The 16619-nt window shown below is 43.9% G+C and overlaps 1 protein-coding gene across 4 annotated transcripts in view; it reads right to left on the reverse strand.

Moving 5' to 3' along the window:
* Nucleotides 1-9023: 9023 nt before the first annotated feature.
* The window catches only part of CPED1 (cadherin like and PC-esterase domain containing 1), a 211074-nt gene continuing 203478 nt past the window's right edge, over nucleotides 9024-16619 (reverse strand). For all 4 annotated transcript variants that reach the window (XM_075928925.2, XM_075928905.2, XM_075928915.2 and 1 more), the window contains one exon: nucleotides 9024-9793. In XM_075928925.2, coding sequence (XP_075785040.2) covers nucleotides 9515-9793 — 279 coding nt within the window. In that variant the 3' untranslated portion in view covers nucleotides 9024-9514. The remainder of the gene's footprint in view (nucleotides 9794-16619) is intronic.

Here is a 16619-nt window from a genome sequence, read left to right on the forward strand (position 1 = left end):
TTCTGGCGCTTCAAAGGGGCAATGCTGCACGGATCCCGGGGTCAGCTGGGGACTCCAGCTGACCTTGGGCTCCTACAGTGCTGCCCCTTTGAAGTGCTGCCCCTTTGAAACGCCGCCACTGCATTTCAAAGAAGCAGCTGCACTAAGCCTGGGGTCAGCTGAGGACTCCAGCTGATCCTGGGCTTCTGCAGCACTGCCCCTTTGACAAAGGAACAGCACACACAATTAATTACATGATTAATTGCGATTACTTTTTTTAATCACACAATCACTATTTTTTTTAATTGCTTGACAGCCCTAATTCAAACTATTGTAATTATGTTAGGTCTTCTACAGACATGATGCACTGTAAATATCTATACTCTTTACATATGGCATAACATATGACAATAAAGCAAAAAATATTTTGTAAAAATACTAAAGCCACTCTGACCTAGTGACTATAAGACAATGTGACTACCGTCTGGGGAGGCTGCCTAGCCATTATCAGCCAGAGCAGAAATATTGCTATAGATTCTTTAGCCTAATGAATCACAAGGGAAACACGGAAGTTGATAATGACAAAGCAATGACAAGATAAAAGGCACTCTCACACAACATAAGCGAAATGCTGTGCCAAAATTAGAACTGATCTTCAAATTCTGGCAATCGCCCACAATACTTAATGACTTTAAATGGTTTCAGCATTTCACCCATTTGCTCCACATTGAGCTCTTCTCCTGTTTTTACTTTGCCACAATGCATAAAAAGTATTTGACCTCCTAGCCCAGATTTAGAGCACAGTGGTAATAGTTCTTTGGGGGCATAATTCCCCATCCTTGAAGGAGCAGTAGGGCAGACAAGGACTACAGACACTGGCATTTTTAGAAGTGATCTTTAGGCCTGCTTACGACAGATCTAATAGGCATAAGTTTAAACCAGCCAGTGGTTGTGGAAGCTGCATCTATGCTAGCAGTAGCACTGGTAGCTCTATGTGAGCATTAGCAATAAGGGAAAGTTTTCCCAGACAATCTGCATGGAGGGTCTCAGCAGGAACATGCAGAGAAGGAGACATTATAATGTTGCACTTAAACATGAAGTGAAAAAAAACCTGTCAAAGCTTGGAAAAAAACAATTGTACATATCAGGATGACACAATGTGACATGATAGGGACCACATTTTGTTGATGACATCAGCGTAAATCTGTGGTAAATCAATAGAATTCTGTGCTGGGAATTTCACAGGGTATGTTTCCATGGCAAATCCCCTCTACCGCTGGCACAGTGAGTCTCAGTACCCAGCTCTACAGACTTGGGCTCATGGCTGCCCTAGGGGTATGTCTACATTGCAACACTATTTTAGGATACCGGAGTATCCTGAAATAGCTATCCCACCTCTTCATAGCATGCCCATTGTTTCAGGCTCACTATTCCAACATCCCTGTAAACCTCATGCCACGAGGAGTTAGGGACATTTTGGAATAGCACTTTGTTTCAAATTTGGTGTTCTATAATCAGCACCAAATGATGAAATGAGCTATTTCGAAATAGCATCAAAATAAGATATGTAATTTGCATAGCTTAAATTTGCATATCTTATTTCAAGTTATGGTGCAGTGTAGATACATTGCTAGAGCCCAAGCCTGAATACAGGCAGTCCCCGGGTTACGTACAAGATAGGGACTGTAGGTTTGTTCTTAAGTTGAATCTGTATGTAAGTCGGAACTGGCGTCCAGATTCAGACACTGCTGAAACTGACCGCCAGTTCTGACTTACATACAGAATCAACTTAAGAACCCCAGGCGTCCCCAAGTCAGCTGCTGCTGAAACTGATCAGCAGCTGATTCCAGGAAGCCCGGGGCAGAGCAACTCTGCCTGGGGCTTCCTGTAGTCAGCGCTGGTCAGTTTCAGCAGAAGCTGACTTGGGGACGCCTGGGGCAGAGCAGCTGGGGTGCTGCTGGGTTGCTCCAGTAGCGCCGCTCCTGGTGCTACTGGACCAACCCAGCAGCACCCCATCTGCTCTGCCCCAGGCGTCCTGATTCAGCCGCTGCTGATTCAGCCGGGGCAGAGCAGCTGGGGTGCTGCCGGGTTGGTCCAGTAGTGCCCAGAGCGGGCGCTGCAGGACCAATTGGCAGCGCCCCAGCTGCTCTGCCCCAGAGTCCAAAACAAAAGCCTGGTCTGCTGGGGGGGGGGGGGAGCACACTAGCTGCGCTCCTCCCCCCCCCCCCCCAGCAGACCAGGGACATGGGGAGCAGAGCCGCAGCGGCAGCGGGGTGCCGCGTCTCTGAGGCTTTGCTCTGGCAAAGCCTCAGAGGCGCGGGACCCCGCCGCGGCTGCGGCTTCAGTCCGGGAGCCTGTGGTCTGCTGGGGACGGTCCCCAGCAGACCACAGGCACCCAGATTGAAGCGGTAGCAGCGGCGGTTCCCCGCACCTCTGAGGCTTTGCTCTGGCAAAGCCTCAGAAGCGCGGGAACCCGCCCGGTGCCCCTGGTCTGCTGGAGATGGTCTCCAGCAGACCAGGGGCACCGGAGCAGCTTACGAACGGGGCTTTCTTGCCCCGACTTCCGGGGCGAGAAAGCCCCGTTCGTAAGTGTGGACTCGACGTAAGTCGGATCCGCGTAAGTCGGGGACTGCCTGTATCTCCATAGCTATTTTAAGTGCTATAGTGAGAGTCCTGCAAACCTGAATCTATAGACACAGGCTTTGAGCTTCCCTGCTATAGGAAGACATACCCATAGGAACCACAGATCAGCATGCACTTGATTTTAAATCCAATGGGAGTTAAGGAAATGCCTAAGCTTAAGCTTTAATGCTTTCTGGAATAGAGGCTAGGTGGGGGTTTGGAATTGAGCATATATATTTTAATGGATAGATAGATAGATAATACGAACACTTGCCTTATGCACTGAATTCACTAGAGTTACTCCAGACTACACTGGTAAAAGTGGCAGTAGAATTTAGCTCTATGTCTTCAAGCCTATAGAGAGCTTAAATACATTTGACTGTTTGTGGCAATATCACTACTTTAAATTAATTAAAGCAGCTCCATGTTCCAGACAATGGTACTGCTCCTTTAAATATCGGCCAAACTTCTGCTGTTGGTATCAGTGGAAGCAGGATCATTCCCCAAGAAAATGATGTTTGGAAGCTGAGCTCATCCGATATTTACAAAAAAATCTCTCTGACTCCAACTATATCCTCAAGGCAAAGCAGAAGCATCCCAAGGCTGAGTGATGTCTAGTATGGACCAAAGACTGTGTTACACTCAGAGAAGGTATATTTAAATATGTCAATGAGATGAAAGGAGCCAGATGCAAGCCTCATGGGCAAACAAAGTAAAGGTAAGACTAGATATCTCATGTAAGCCTTCAACAGTCTGATTCTCTGCCAAAGTATGCTGCACCTCATAAAAAATTGCCTTACTCTAAAGACCTCTGGACGGCAGTCAACTTAACGTCATCTGTATCTGCTCCTTCAAAGCATTCTCTTTAGCTCAATGTAAAGTAGAAGAATACAAACTGGCTTTTTTTACCCTAAAGGTAACTGCATGTCCATCACTTCCCATCCAGGCTATGTCTACACTACAGGGCTTTATTGGAAAAAGATACACAAATTGCACTTTTCCGTCTACACTAGGCCAAATTTCAGAAAAAAACCTCTTTTGGAAGAACCTTCTTCCCTGTAGGAGGGAAAATACAGGGCTTCCGAAAGAGCACGTCTATTCTTCCGCAAAAAAAAAAAGCGGAAGATCAGACACGTTCCCTGGATGCGGCAGAGTTTTTCTGGTATCCCAGAAAACCCCCATGGTCTAGACATAGCCTCAGTAAATGAGTAAATCTATTTTGCTCTGATTTTATTATATATCTTCTCACAGAATATATAACTGGAGAAATGCAACAGGCTTATAGGTAATGGAGTGAAAGAAATTATCTTGAAAATTAACATGTTTAAAAGGCTATCAAGTTATAAAGAAATGGTGTTGGTTGCCTGTTTTAATTTTGTACGCAGCTATTTGAGATACATCCTCTCTGATGGAAGAGGACTCTTACAAGACAATCCTCAGAGCCATCCTGTTCATAAGATGATTCAGAAAGGCCTCCCCAGACTCTGTGCTTTTGGGGCGGTTTGTGGTGGCCATCTCAACCATTCTGTGGATGGGAGGGTCCAGAGGGATTACAGGGCCTGACTTGGGGCAGTCGCAGGGATCTTCCTCCCCTCCCACACTCACTGTGGCAGCAGGAGCAGGAGCAGCCACCCCAGCCCACCCTGCTGCCCTCTTCCAACCAGAAACACTCTGCTTGGGCAGTGGGGCACTCCAGCCCCAGGGTACTTGGCTTTCTGCTGCCACAGAAAAGTGGGGTGCAGCTGGCTGAGAGAGGAATAGGCTGCCCAGATGTTCCAGCTCCTGGCCCCATAATCCCCTGGCTCACATCGCTCAGGGTAAGGGGCAAGAGGGTGGAGCAGGGGTGAGAGGTAGAAGCAGCAGAGGTGGGGCTTGGGAAAGGGGTAGAGCAGAGGTGGGGCAGGATGGAGCAGAGGCAGGGTGGGGGCAGGGTCTGTGGCAGGAGGGTTGCCCTGGGCCCCATGCCTGGGGCACTGGAGAGGTTGTCCCAGGCCCTGCACCCCTCTAGTAATGGGCTTGACAATACTGAATAAGTAAAATAATACTTTGTGATGTCACATCATTCTTAAGACAGTAATTTGAATGGGCCTAATCAGAAAATCCCAAGGTCCAAAGGCAAAATTCTGAACTTCTGCATGAAATCTAGATAACTTGGTATTATACAAGCTTATGTGGGAGAAAGAATCTTCTCCTTCTAGTTTGTGGGATTCCAGTGCATTATTTCATAGCTCTAGCTAAACTCGCAGTGATGCAGTAGGGGCCATGAGCACTGGTCCCTGTGCCACATGTATTTATATGTGCGCATAGTTGCAGATCTGTTGGCCAAACCACTCCCCTTGTTCCACCCCATACTTTTACTGAGCTTCCATAGTTGTCCTGGAGGGAAGAATTTGACCCTGAATGAGCTTTTCAGCAATGGGCTCTATGTTTGTTAACTCTCCAGAATAAGTAGAAATGTTAAATATTCAGAAAAAAATAACTGAACAATGAAAGACGTATGTTGTACTGTGCACATTCTAGAGCAGGAGATCATTCACAATCAGTGTTAATTCTGAAATACAGTAATGACAAAGATGCATCTTCATTGGCTTTAATGGTTCCAATTTGCAAATGCTGAAGGTGTATGACGAGTGATGGCTCGCTCTGCCTCATCCCAGGTCTTTTTTTCCCCACATCCCTGTAGCTATCTGCAATAAAGAAAAACTTAACTCTGCACCCTTGTTCTTTATTGTGCTTTTCTTTGTATATCTTGAACTCAGACAAATACTGGACACATTTTTATTGGCCACAGGTGACCTGAAGGAACTATTTAAATAAAGGTCACTTTGCAATCCATTCCAACAGTTTTTTACAAATATATAAATATAATATAAAAAAGGATATTTTGAACTTTCTACACATGATAAATATTGAGACAAAGAAATGAAACACAAAGACTATGAAAACACAAACTGAGACACAAAGAATAGAAAACGATCTAGTGGTGAACCTACAGGTGATGAATTGTACATTTGCCAATATCAGTTGCAGCACACTAGAATTAACTTTGGGTTTTTCATCATTCTAGATGATGGTTTTTGACTTAAAACTCACACATACTTCTAAATTAGTTTCCAGATATGTACAACCAACAAACAAAAAACAAAAGAAACCCCACCAGCATGTGGATTCAAGTGATACCCAAACATCACAAGCAAATGTATAATACATAAGTATACAATTCTTGTAATACAAGACATGATGCTTGATCCTACAAATTGAAATAGTTTCCTTTGGCTTCTGTAGTGGAAAATTAATTTACTGCATTTTAAGGCTGTGTTTCACTAGTGCTCTGATGTTGTGCAGAGCATAAATTACATGATGTGTATACAACAGGATCCTGCAAAATATTGGACCCTAATTTATCTGGGTCAGCAATGTCTCCATATTGGGGTGGGGGGGAGGGTGAGCTTCAGTCATCCACCCTCCCTAAAGGGTGCAGAGGGAGATTCGGGGGAGGAGGGAGGAGCTAGGGATGAAGGGTTCAGTATGCAGACTGTCCCAGAGAGAGGGGACTACCCCAGCAGCTCTTTCTCATTGCAGCAGCTTGGGGCCTGGGAGGAGCACCTCTTCATAGCTGCTGCAGGTACAGTAGACACAGCCAGGGGAGGGGTGCATATCCCCAAGCTGGATCAGGTCCAGGTTTGTCTGCTGCCTCTTCTCCCCAGCCAGAGTGAGGAATACAGAAAACGGTGCTCTTTCCCATAATTTCCTGATGAAGGGGAACAGCTAGCAACATTTCTGTATGAACTGGGGGGAGGGGAAGATTCAGGCTCTCTGTACTCCCTAAAGGGCTCAGGGTTGGGATAGTCCTAGATGGGAGAACAAAGTGTCCCCAGCCAGCCCCTTTCATCTGCCTGGTGATTCTGTCCCTTTTCTGTATGGTTTTCTGGTACAACCAAACCCTTACCTTGTTTTAAGATATGATAAGAGGAAGCTGTATATCGAATTTAGTGTTCCTAGCTCTTACCATTTAGGAGGAGTTCTTGAACAAATAGACAGATAAACTGAAAACACAAACAGACAAACTCTCTAATACATAGTAGATAACCAAATCTGGATACTCTCAACATTTGCAAAATGTCCCTGGCTTAAAATGCAAACGCTTCTGTCACTTCACTGAGGGTACATCTACACAGCAGCCTTATTCCAAAATAACATAGTGTGCGTCTATACTACAAGCCTTTATTTCAAAATAATGTTGAGATGGAGGACTTCTTATTCCGCCTCCTATAATGCTCATTTCATGAGGAGTAAGAGAAGTCAAAGGAAGAGTGTTCTTCCTTCAACTTCCTTCAGTGTAGACAGCACCAAAAGCTGAATTAAGCTATTCTGACTTAAGCTACGCAATTGAGGTAGCTGAAGTTGTGTTGCTTAATTCCTCTTCAGCCCTTCTGTGTAGACAGATGTGCCCTGAGAAATCTACCAGAGATACAAAGGAAGCCTATAGCCTCTCTTCATATGAAGGATCATGGCAGGAAAAAGCTGATGTATAAATTCCGATATGTCTTCACAGACAACCTAATACATATTTCCTTCTTGTGGGAAGGATGTATCACAATATGTAAGTAGCTAGGAATATGTGATGCCAGATATGTGGAGCTCAAAAATTCATAGGTAATCCCAGATTTAGTCTCATGAATCTCTAGTTTAGGGCCACCTGTGAATAGTGGCAACTCCTCTGTTTGATTTACAAACTCTCCACTGCAGCAGCATGGCCAACCTATTCTGAGGAGAGTGGGAGCTACACTGGGGGAGCTGCACTGGCCCACCTCCCTGCACAAAAGGAGCATAGAGGGGAGCATGACTCTGGTTGCTCCCATACTTTTGCTTCCTTATACAACATACATTATGAAGGAGCAGAGCATCCTGACATTGGAATCTAATTTAAAAAAAAATGCCTTACATCGCATGGTGCTTTTAGCCATATAAACCTGCATCACATTCTCTTAAATCATGTGCAATTGTGACCAAAGATATCAGGCACTAGTTTTTTTTTTTAAAAATATTGGTTAATAGTCACATTTTTACAGTCAATCTTTCAGTCCTTGTATCCATGCAGTGGGAATTTTTTCTGAACAATTATTTCAGGATTGGCCTCTTAGGCATCAGACATCTTATGTAAATTCAGAAAGAGGGGAATTCATATATGGGGAAAGTACTTGCTAGACTTATTGGCCCTCAGTCAAAAAAGCACTTAAACATAGCTAACACAGTTTATCAATACAAATATTTTCCTGAATCATGTTAATAAATAAATACATGCTAAGATACTCATCTATCCATGTTGGACAGGATAGTTATATTCAGCCTCTCTTCTAACTGTCTCTTGGATTTTTCTGGGAGATTTCATAGGACAGATTAGACAACCATCTATCAACAATGATCTTGATTCAGATGGGGCTTATTCCTGCCATGAGTTAAGGGGACTGGACTTGATGACCTCTCAAGGTCCCTTCAGTTCTGGTGTTGTATGATTCTATGATTTAGAACATGAAGAAAAATAATGCAAACTCTCCTTTTCATTATAAGTTAAAACATTATCTTCTGCAGTCAGACATGGATGAAACTGTGTGCACTAGCTGTAAACACTACAATTAAGAGTTGGTACTATAGATAAAATAGTAATAGTTGCCTTTGCAACACGAGAGACAAGCATTGAAATAGAAATATTCCTATATTGCTAAGGAAGGGGAACACCTCAGTATGTAACAAAACTCTATACAATGGAATGGAATGTCTCTTTATATAATACTTTTATAGCGCATATCTATAAATCAGTGTTTCTTAAAGTGGTCCATATACCCACTCTGAGAAAGCTGCTACCGGGCTACTCTAGTTTGTTTACTTCTTGGATCCACAGCCACGGAGCCTCATGACTCCCATTGGTTGCAGTTCACTGTTTGCAGCCAAGGGGAACCATGTGAAGCAGTGTGACCCGGACCGCTGCTTCCTGCAGCTCCCTGAGACTACAAACAGCAAACTGCATCCAATGGAAGCCATGAAGTTCTGTGGCTGCGGAGCCAGTAAGTAAACAAACAGGAACGGTCCAGTAGCAGCTCTGTCAGAGTGGGTCCATGGACCACTTTGAGAAATACTGCTATAAACAGATACATCTATTTATTGCTTAAAAAAATAAAGCAGCCCTCTTCGAACACTTCAAGGCTGTGTCTACATTGGCACCCTTTTCCGGAAAAGGGATGCTAATGAGACTAGTCGGAATTGCAAATGCCGCAGGGGATTTAAATATCCCCCGCAGAATTTGTATGAACATGGCTGCCGCTTTTTTCCGGCTCGGGGTTTTGCCGGAGAAAAGTGCCAGTCTAGACAGGATCTTGCGGAAAATAAAGCCTTTTCCGGAAGATCCCTTATTCCTACTTGAAATTAGGAATAAGGGATCTTCCGGAAAAGGCTTTATTTTCCACAAGATCCCGTCTAGACTGGCTCTTTTCTGCGGCAAAACCCCGAGCCAGAAAAAAGCGGCATCTATGTTAATGCAAATGCCGCGGGGGATATTTAAATCCCCCGCGGCATTTGCAATTCCGAAGTGTCTCATTAGCATCCCTTTTCCGGAAAAGGGTGTCAATGTAGACACAGCCCAAGTGTATATCTTTCTCTTTTTACTGTCACAATACACAGTTATTTGACCTAAAATTGTTCTTGTCAGCAATACTTCAAGTAATCCCCCTCCTTTTTTTGTTTTTTTGTTTTTGTTTGCATCCATCCATCTTTCCTTTCTAAAACCTATGATCCAAAGGGGCAGATCTTGATGTCATAAAGCTTCAGGAAATGTGTCACGTGTCTTAAGTGGCATTGATGTGTGTGCAACTATTCAGAGAAGTATATAAATATATATAATATGGTCCTTGGATTGTCATTCAAGAAAATGGGAAGTCTCCCATTCGAAAACTTCATCTGATACAGGCTTTGAGTCAGTAGCCTTGCTTTTACTTGCACAGATCCTGCTGAGAAGGATTTCAGAATAGACTTGATTTATTGGACCTCTGACATGATACGGTGACTGAGAATTCATTGCATTGTCTTGCAGCTGTGAGAGTTTGCTTTGGCTGTTGAAATATTTCCCCCGAGCATAGGGCCTTGATAGCTTCATTGTTAAGGGAGGACTTTCATTGGTCGTTTTGGATTTCACCACCTGCAAAGGAAGAGTGACATTTATGAATGTCTTCTCTGTGCACCTAAAAGGACATGAGTCTGATTATCCTGTCAGCTGCATGTGTGCAACTTATGGGGTAATCAGACCGTGATTCTTTAAAGACCAGACTCTGATATCATAACTCACAGTGAGGGGGACCTTACCCTGCAGCTGGCCAAATTCCCTATAGTGAGCCTAGATGTGGTACAATCAGCAGATCAGGTACTAGTCAATCTGGCCCTTGCTGATTAAGGAATCCAAAATGCTTAAACAAACTGAATTCATCTTGTTGATGCTGGTAGCCCTTTCAACACAGTACATTTTAGATTCTCTTAACCAGAGATAGCCAAACTTAGACCTCCAAATTCAAACTTCACAGCCCATCTACAGTGGGCCAGATTAATCATTGAATACCCTTAAACTGTGGGTAATTCAGATCCAGATCAGTATCTGAACTACATAGCTCAGGTCCATCTCCAATCCTAGTACTTGAGGCACAGATCTTCTTTGTAGGCTGGCCCAGTAGATCCCAGATCAGACTCCTTGCTCTTTGGATTAGAATAGTCTGGGATTGCTCTGGAACTGGCGTGTTTAGCCTGTGTCAGGATGAGAGATCTAAATAGCTTAGAATGGAAGCTCTTTGGTGCAAAGACCATCTATTTGTCCTGGGTTTGTTTAGCACCGAACACAATGGAACTTCAGTCCATAGCTAGTGCTTCTAGGTGCAATGGTAATACAAATAAACAACCATCACCATGACAACCACTACCGCCAGCACTCCACAGCTGCAGACAAGCTAGCTTAAACGTTAAGGTAGGGGGCTGGTTCCTTCATTGGCAAGATAGGTCATCTTAAAGCAAGATCCAGCAGGGGGAAAAAAAGCAGAAAATTGACAGGATTCAAGAGGGTTTCTGCATTCCCAAAGTGACACAGAGCTATGCTGCAGAATTCCTGGGCCTACATTATGTTACTTAGAAAAGAAAAAGTAAACAAGTGTCAGAAAAGGGTTCTCGGGCAAAACAGTATTCATCTGAAATAATTACTAGCCCTTTCACTGAGTTTAGTTCTAGAAATGAAAGATTTAATGGTGTGATTTGATAGAAGAGAGCCCCGAGTTGCTAATCTGCTTAAAAATAAAGAAGAAATCACACGTGGTGTCGTTTTAATGATCCACAGCCTTACTGTTGTATGCAACAATATACACACTTGGCTAGGGACAATATTCATGCTTATATATGTGATTCATGCAGTTCTGTAAAATGAAATATGCTTAGAATCATGTATTAGACACTTGCAACCAATGTTTGTAATTAACCAAGGTCATAATACATGTATAGCAGCAACGTTCACAAAACAAAATGTGAAGAGAGAGAGAACATGTTTAAATTGTAAAGGCTGAGCAAGGTCAGTGGCTTAGTTTGTAAAAGAGCAAGGAGCATGCATTTAGGACACTAATATATTCTAAGACCTATTTGACACAGCAAAGCCAACAGAAGCAATTTGTTTTATGCTATTCCTGTAGAAATTCATTTTTCTAAATTAGTGCCTTAGATCAAGTAAGTATTCTGAAATTATGTTACCTTGAACCAAGCACCCAAACTGCATTCCAGATGAGAGCAATTTCCAAGGAATGCAATTTAGTGTTCATCTTGCAGTTAGTCACTGATTAAGATACCAAAATACAAATGCTGCCAGTTTCTATGTAGTATACATTATTCCACTACCACTAAGTTATGGAATAAATCTACATGAGTCCTAGCTGTCATGAAGGTGTATTTTTGTGTTCGGACCATCTGCTCCCTTCCTAAGCATGTTGAAAGGAACAAGTTAGTTAAAGCTCAGTTTGCAGATATGCCTTGGGCCCCTGAAATTAACAGTGGCTATAGACTGGCAGGGACAGGAGGTGCAAGATTCAGAGCCCTCATTGCAGAAGACCAAACTAATCACATGGACAGATTCTTTTTTTCCAGTTGTTCCCAGCTTCCTCCCAAGTCACAGCAGGGCTTGTAGCCATGATGCAATAGGTTTTCAGGCCATATCTCTGCGCTATGGCTTCTTGGAAGGATCAGCGATGTTAACAGGAATTCTAGGTGCACTGCAAATCCAAGGATTAGGTCCTTGGTTTGCCCAGCAGGTGTAAATAGGGATTAAAGGTGAAATATAAGCCATTTCTCTTACTCAAAATTCACAAAGTGGGCAGCCTTCTATTCTCAGCTTCCTAGAGCCTTAGTAGAGTTAAGAATTGGAAGTCATAGGGTGTGGACATGAGGTTTAGGAGTCATGTGAAGTGACAAAATGAAAGTACCAAGCAGTGGAATAATCCCTTGGATGGTTTCCTACAGTATGGAAAAGTCTGGACAAGGTTGTGTCGGTCCTCCAAGGGAAAATGCCATTTTCATAGTGCAATCTGCTTATGAACTTCCTGATACTCCCTCCTCCCTATCCCATTGCCATTATGCAAAAATGAACAGAGGCCAAGATTGTTAAAACTAATGAGGTACAAAATTATTCAGAAGGTCTCTGTGGACTTTACTCAGTGATCTAGACTATTTCTTGGTGGCTAGTGGACTACATATCATGCACCTCCTGGGTATACTTCTCCTGTTCCAGTCATAAAGGCCCCTTAGCATCAATAACAAGATTTTTAAAATAAAAACAAAGCCAAATTCCACCTTGATTTACACCTAATTCAGCTATGCAGTTCATTAGAGTTTCCAGATGAAAATCATGGCTGAATTTAATCCATAATGCTAATTTGCATTTGAGCTCACCCAGAATGATATTTACAAACAACAAACAAACCAACCCCTCACATCTTCCACCGCATACTGCACCAAGCAGACCAAGTATTTCATCCAGATATTCCCCGTTCCAGGTTATTTAGCCGGCGTTGCTTGGGTCATGTGCACTCCCCAGCCCGAGTGAGAAATGTAACAAACTGCGTTCTTCTCCTCATTCTCTGATGAGGGGGAACAGGCAGCAATGTCCTCATATGAATCTGGGGGGGGGGGCAACTTCAGTCACCCTCTCTCTCTACAGGGCACTGTGGGAAGGGAAGTTTGGGCCTGGGGCAGTCCTGGACAAGGAGTGGGGGCACCCCAAGCCAGCCACTTTCACCTGCCTGCTGATTCTGTCTCTTTTCTGTATGGTTTTATGAACAGCAATCCCATTCCAGGTGCATCCCATTTTCTTAGCACAACCAAACCCTTCCCTGGCTTTAAGTTATGATAAGAGGAAGCTATATATGAATTTGGTTGTTCTAGCTCCTACTATTTATGGGGCAGGTAGGAAGGAGAATAAGCCTCTATTACAGTGGTCTCCAACACGGTGCCTGCAGGCGCCATGGCACATGCCAGCCCCGGGAGCGCGGCAAATTGGCTGACTACGCCCTGGGTGCGTGGCTATAGGGGGCGCCGGCCCTGGGCACTCAGCTATGGGGGGCGCCGGTCCTGGGAGCGCGGCGAATTGGCCACCCGCTCCCCGGGAGCACCGGCCCCGGGAGCACGGCGAATTGGCAGCCTTGCCCCCGGGCACGCAGCTATGGGGAGGAGGGGTGCTGGCTTTGGGCGCACGGCTATGGGGCGGGTGCCGGCCCTGGGCACATGGCTCTGGAGGACACTGGCCCTGGGCTTGCTGCAAATGGGCGGCCCTGCGGCACATAGGGTTGCTGGCCTTAGGCACGTGGCTCATGGGAGTGTGGCATATGCGCGGCCCCGACCCTGGGTGCGCGAGTGTCCCCGCCTTCTGGCGCCCAGCAGGCAAATGGCCACACCCCCTGGTACCTGTCAGCTTCAAATGGTTGGGGACCACTGCTCTATGAGGTTTCTCTGTTTTCCCCCTATCATCTGGGCAGAAAAAGTGGGGAATGGGTAGATTCTTGGCTCCAACCACACAACATCATCCTTGTCACACTGGCTTCACAGGGGTATGTGCTATACTGGATATAGGACTGGTGCTGAACACATCACTCCTGGAAGAAGGGGTGGAATTGGAAGGCAGATTGTGATCTGGAATCACTGTCTGATTCCCTGGCTGCCCCTGGGCCAATGCAGTTATGCACCTCCCTTGCCATGACGGAGCCATAAGGGAGGAGACTGTGTTCTTAAGATAGTGACTCCTTTCCAAGAGTACCTTGATAGTAGCCCGCTCTCATTTAAACCAAGGGATTGCTAGCCGGAGTGTCCTCTGCTGGGTGCAGCACTCATGGATTTCCATGAAATTAAGGTCCAATATCAGTATTTTCTAGCATGAGTCCCAGTCACCTCAGAAAAGTATCAGAGACCAAAATGATCCCAGCATCTTTCTCCTTCAGAAGCACATTGAAGGGCCTATAGGCTGTTGTACTTCAGAGACAGCATCTGCCTCAGTGTAGCCTGAGCAGAAAAATAAGAGCTTGTGGTTTAAAAGGTGACAGAATTTTTATGATGCTGCTGATGGGAGGATTAAATAGACTTCATTGGCCACCAAGAAATGGTCAGAGTCACTCAGCAAAAAGCAAAGGAGGTAGACTGATACCATATAAAGGATCTTTAATCTTTGTTTTTCAACCATTGTGACATTATACTCCTGCTTATTTTTAAGCTATTCTTAGGTTTCATTAGCTACTGTCCCCCCCACCACCCAGAGCAGGAAGCAAGTACAATGAAAGAAACCTTATTTTTTGAGTTGTTTTCTGTGGGACTTTGGGGTTGGAGGAGAAATCATAACTTTTCCAGTATTTCCACACATCAGAAATCAGTACTTTCACTTGTGGCTTTGTCTGGTCTTCCACTGTAATGGGAGCCCTAGGCACACACCTGATCTGCAGAGAAAGTTTGACCCCTGGGTGAGGATCACATTCAAACAGGTGTCACTTTAACTAAAGGCCAGTTGCATTTATTCTTCTCTCAAGACATTCAGAAGGTGTTCAGGAACCCCTGAAATTTGGAGCCACTGCTATTGATGGCGGACAAATTCCAGAAATCTTGTCAAGTGTGTGCCTGGGCTTGGGATGGGAGGTGAGCTTTAAAACTTACCTAGGATTTTCTCCAAATGAAACATCTTGTAGATTCCTGCATCTAAATGTTGCATCAGGAGTGGTTAGGTCAGAAAGAAACCAGCAGTTTCTTTCTATAAAGTCCCTGAATGCCCTTAGCATTTTGTAATGGCTTTCCTTGAAATCCATGAAGCTGTGTAAATTAATTTGACTCTTGGTTTAAAAAACAAATCACATCTTTTGTTGCATCCTATTTTTCTACATATTTGACTTTTTTTATACCCACCTCTGTTCCGTCTTTGTTTACTTATATTATTGTGGACCTACTACATCTTTAATCTCCTTTTTAATTGTGCAATATAAATAGATCAAACAAAGTTGACTCTTGATTTATGAAAGTTCACAATTTTCAAATGGAAAGTTTTTTCCCCCGTGTGCGATTTTAGTGGAATAAAGAAGTGATTGGAGCCAAGGGGTTACTGATCATCTCTGAGTTAACAGTCCTGATTTTCACAGTGGAAATAATTTTGATTTCGAGTAAGGGTCTAGCACATTCAGGGAAATGAGTTGATGACCCAAAGCTCCTTTTATTGCTCAATGTGTTTCCTAAATTCCCAAGAGTAGCAGGGTGAAATGCTTTGAAGTAGCACATAGACATTCACTGAAACGCCTTTAACACTAAATGCCTTGATGGAATGTTCAGACTCTCAGCAGATTAATAATTCAACTCTGGAATCCTGGCACAGACCTCTCATACCAGCAAACTGGCTTCACAGAAACTTTGGTGGGACATTAATGGAATTCTAAGGTACTTTCCTGATGACACAAGTGAACATACTTAAGTCAAGTCTCATACTCAGAACTAACACGCTTAGTTGTGAGGCAGAGGATGCACCTTTATATGATCATCAGGAAGAATGTCTTCTGGTTTCACTTAGAGCAATGCTTGACATCAAAGAAGCACTTCTCCATTTGATATATTTATAACACTAAAAATGCAAATACAAAACTCTATCAGTGCAAAATGTGAAAAGACACAGCAGACACTCAAATATATCTACAAGGAAACCAGAACAACTTTATAAATATCTTGTTTTTCAAATCCCCTGCTTTCTCTGGGTAGGCAGCAGTCTCCAGTTGGTTGTGTGCCTAGTTTCAATAGTGTGCTTCCTTGTTCTTTTTGTATTTAAGTCTCAGGCTGTTGTCTCTGTAGTTTTTTTTTTAGAAGATTCCCTTCAAATTCCTAGCCAGGACTCTGGAACAAATGAAGAAACTGACCTCAGCTGCCCCCATCTCATTTTATAAGATGTGTAGTTCGTGCTAGGTCAAGAGTCTAGCTGTTTATTTGGAGATCCCATTCAGGATAAGCATGTTCAATAATTATTTAATGCTGAGCCTTAGTGTATTAATTCAAACAACAAGAATCAGTATCGTGCCTTGGAGATAACAATCCCTTAAGTGTACTAAACTGCAGAGAACTTTATGCAATTCTCTCTTCCAGTTCTGGGGTTTGCTGGTTTGAACCTGGGGGGAAGGTGGAAGGAACTTGGAGCAACTTCTGGCTGCTCCACATTGCCCCAGATTCTATTGGTCCCTTTGGGGGATTGGAACACAGTGCACTTTGAACATATCCTGACACAAACTCTACCCCAAGGCATACGGTCAGCTGTGCCACACTAAAATGATGCTAATTCACTTGCATCTGGAGTCAGTACAGATGATGCTGGGAAAATAACTAATTACACTTCTCTGTGGATTCTTTCAGCAGGGCAGGTGGTGTTATGCTACAGATCCCCCAAGTTTTCCAGGGGGCCAGTTTAGTTTTCTGCCAAGAACATCTGTTTAGAACAT

The sequence above is a fragment of the Pelodiscus sinensis genome, chromosome 1 (assembly GCF_052426305.1).
Source record: "Pelodiscus sinensis isolate ZL-2025 chromosome 1, ASM5242630v1, whole genome shotgun sequence".
Lineage (NCBI taxonomy): Eukaryota > Metazoa > Chordata > Testudines > Trionychidae > Pelodiscus > Pelodiscus sinensis.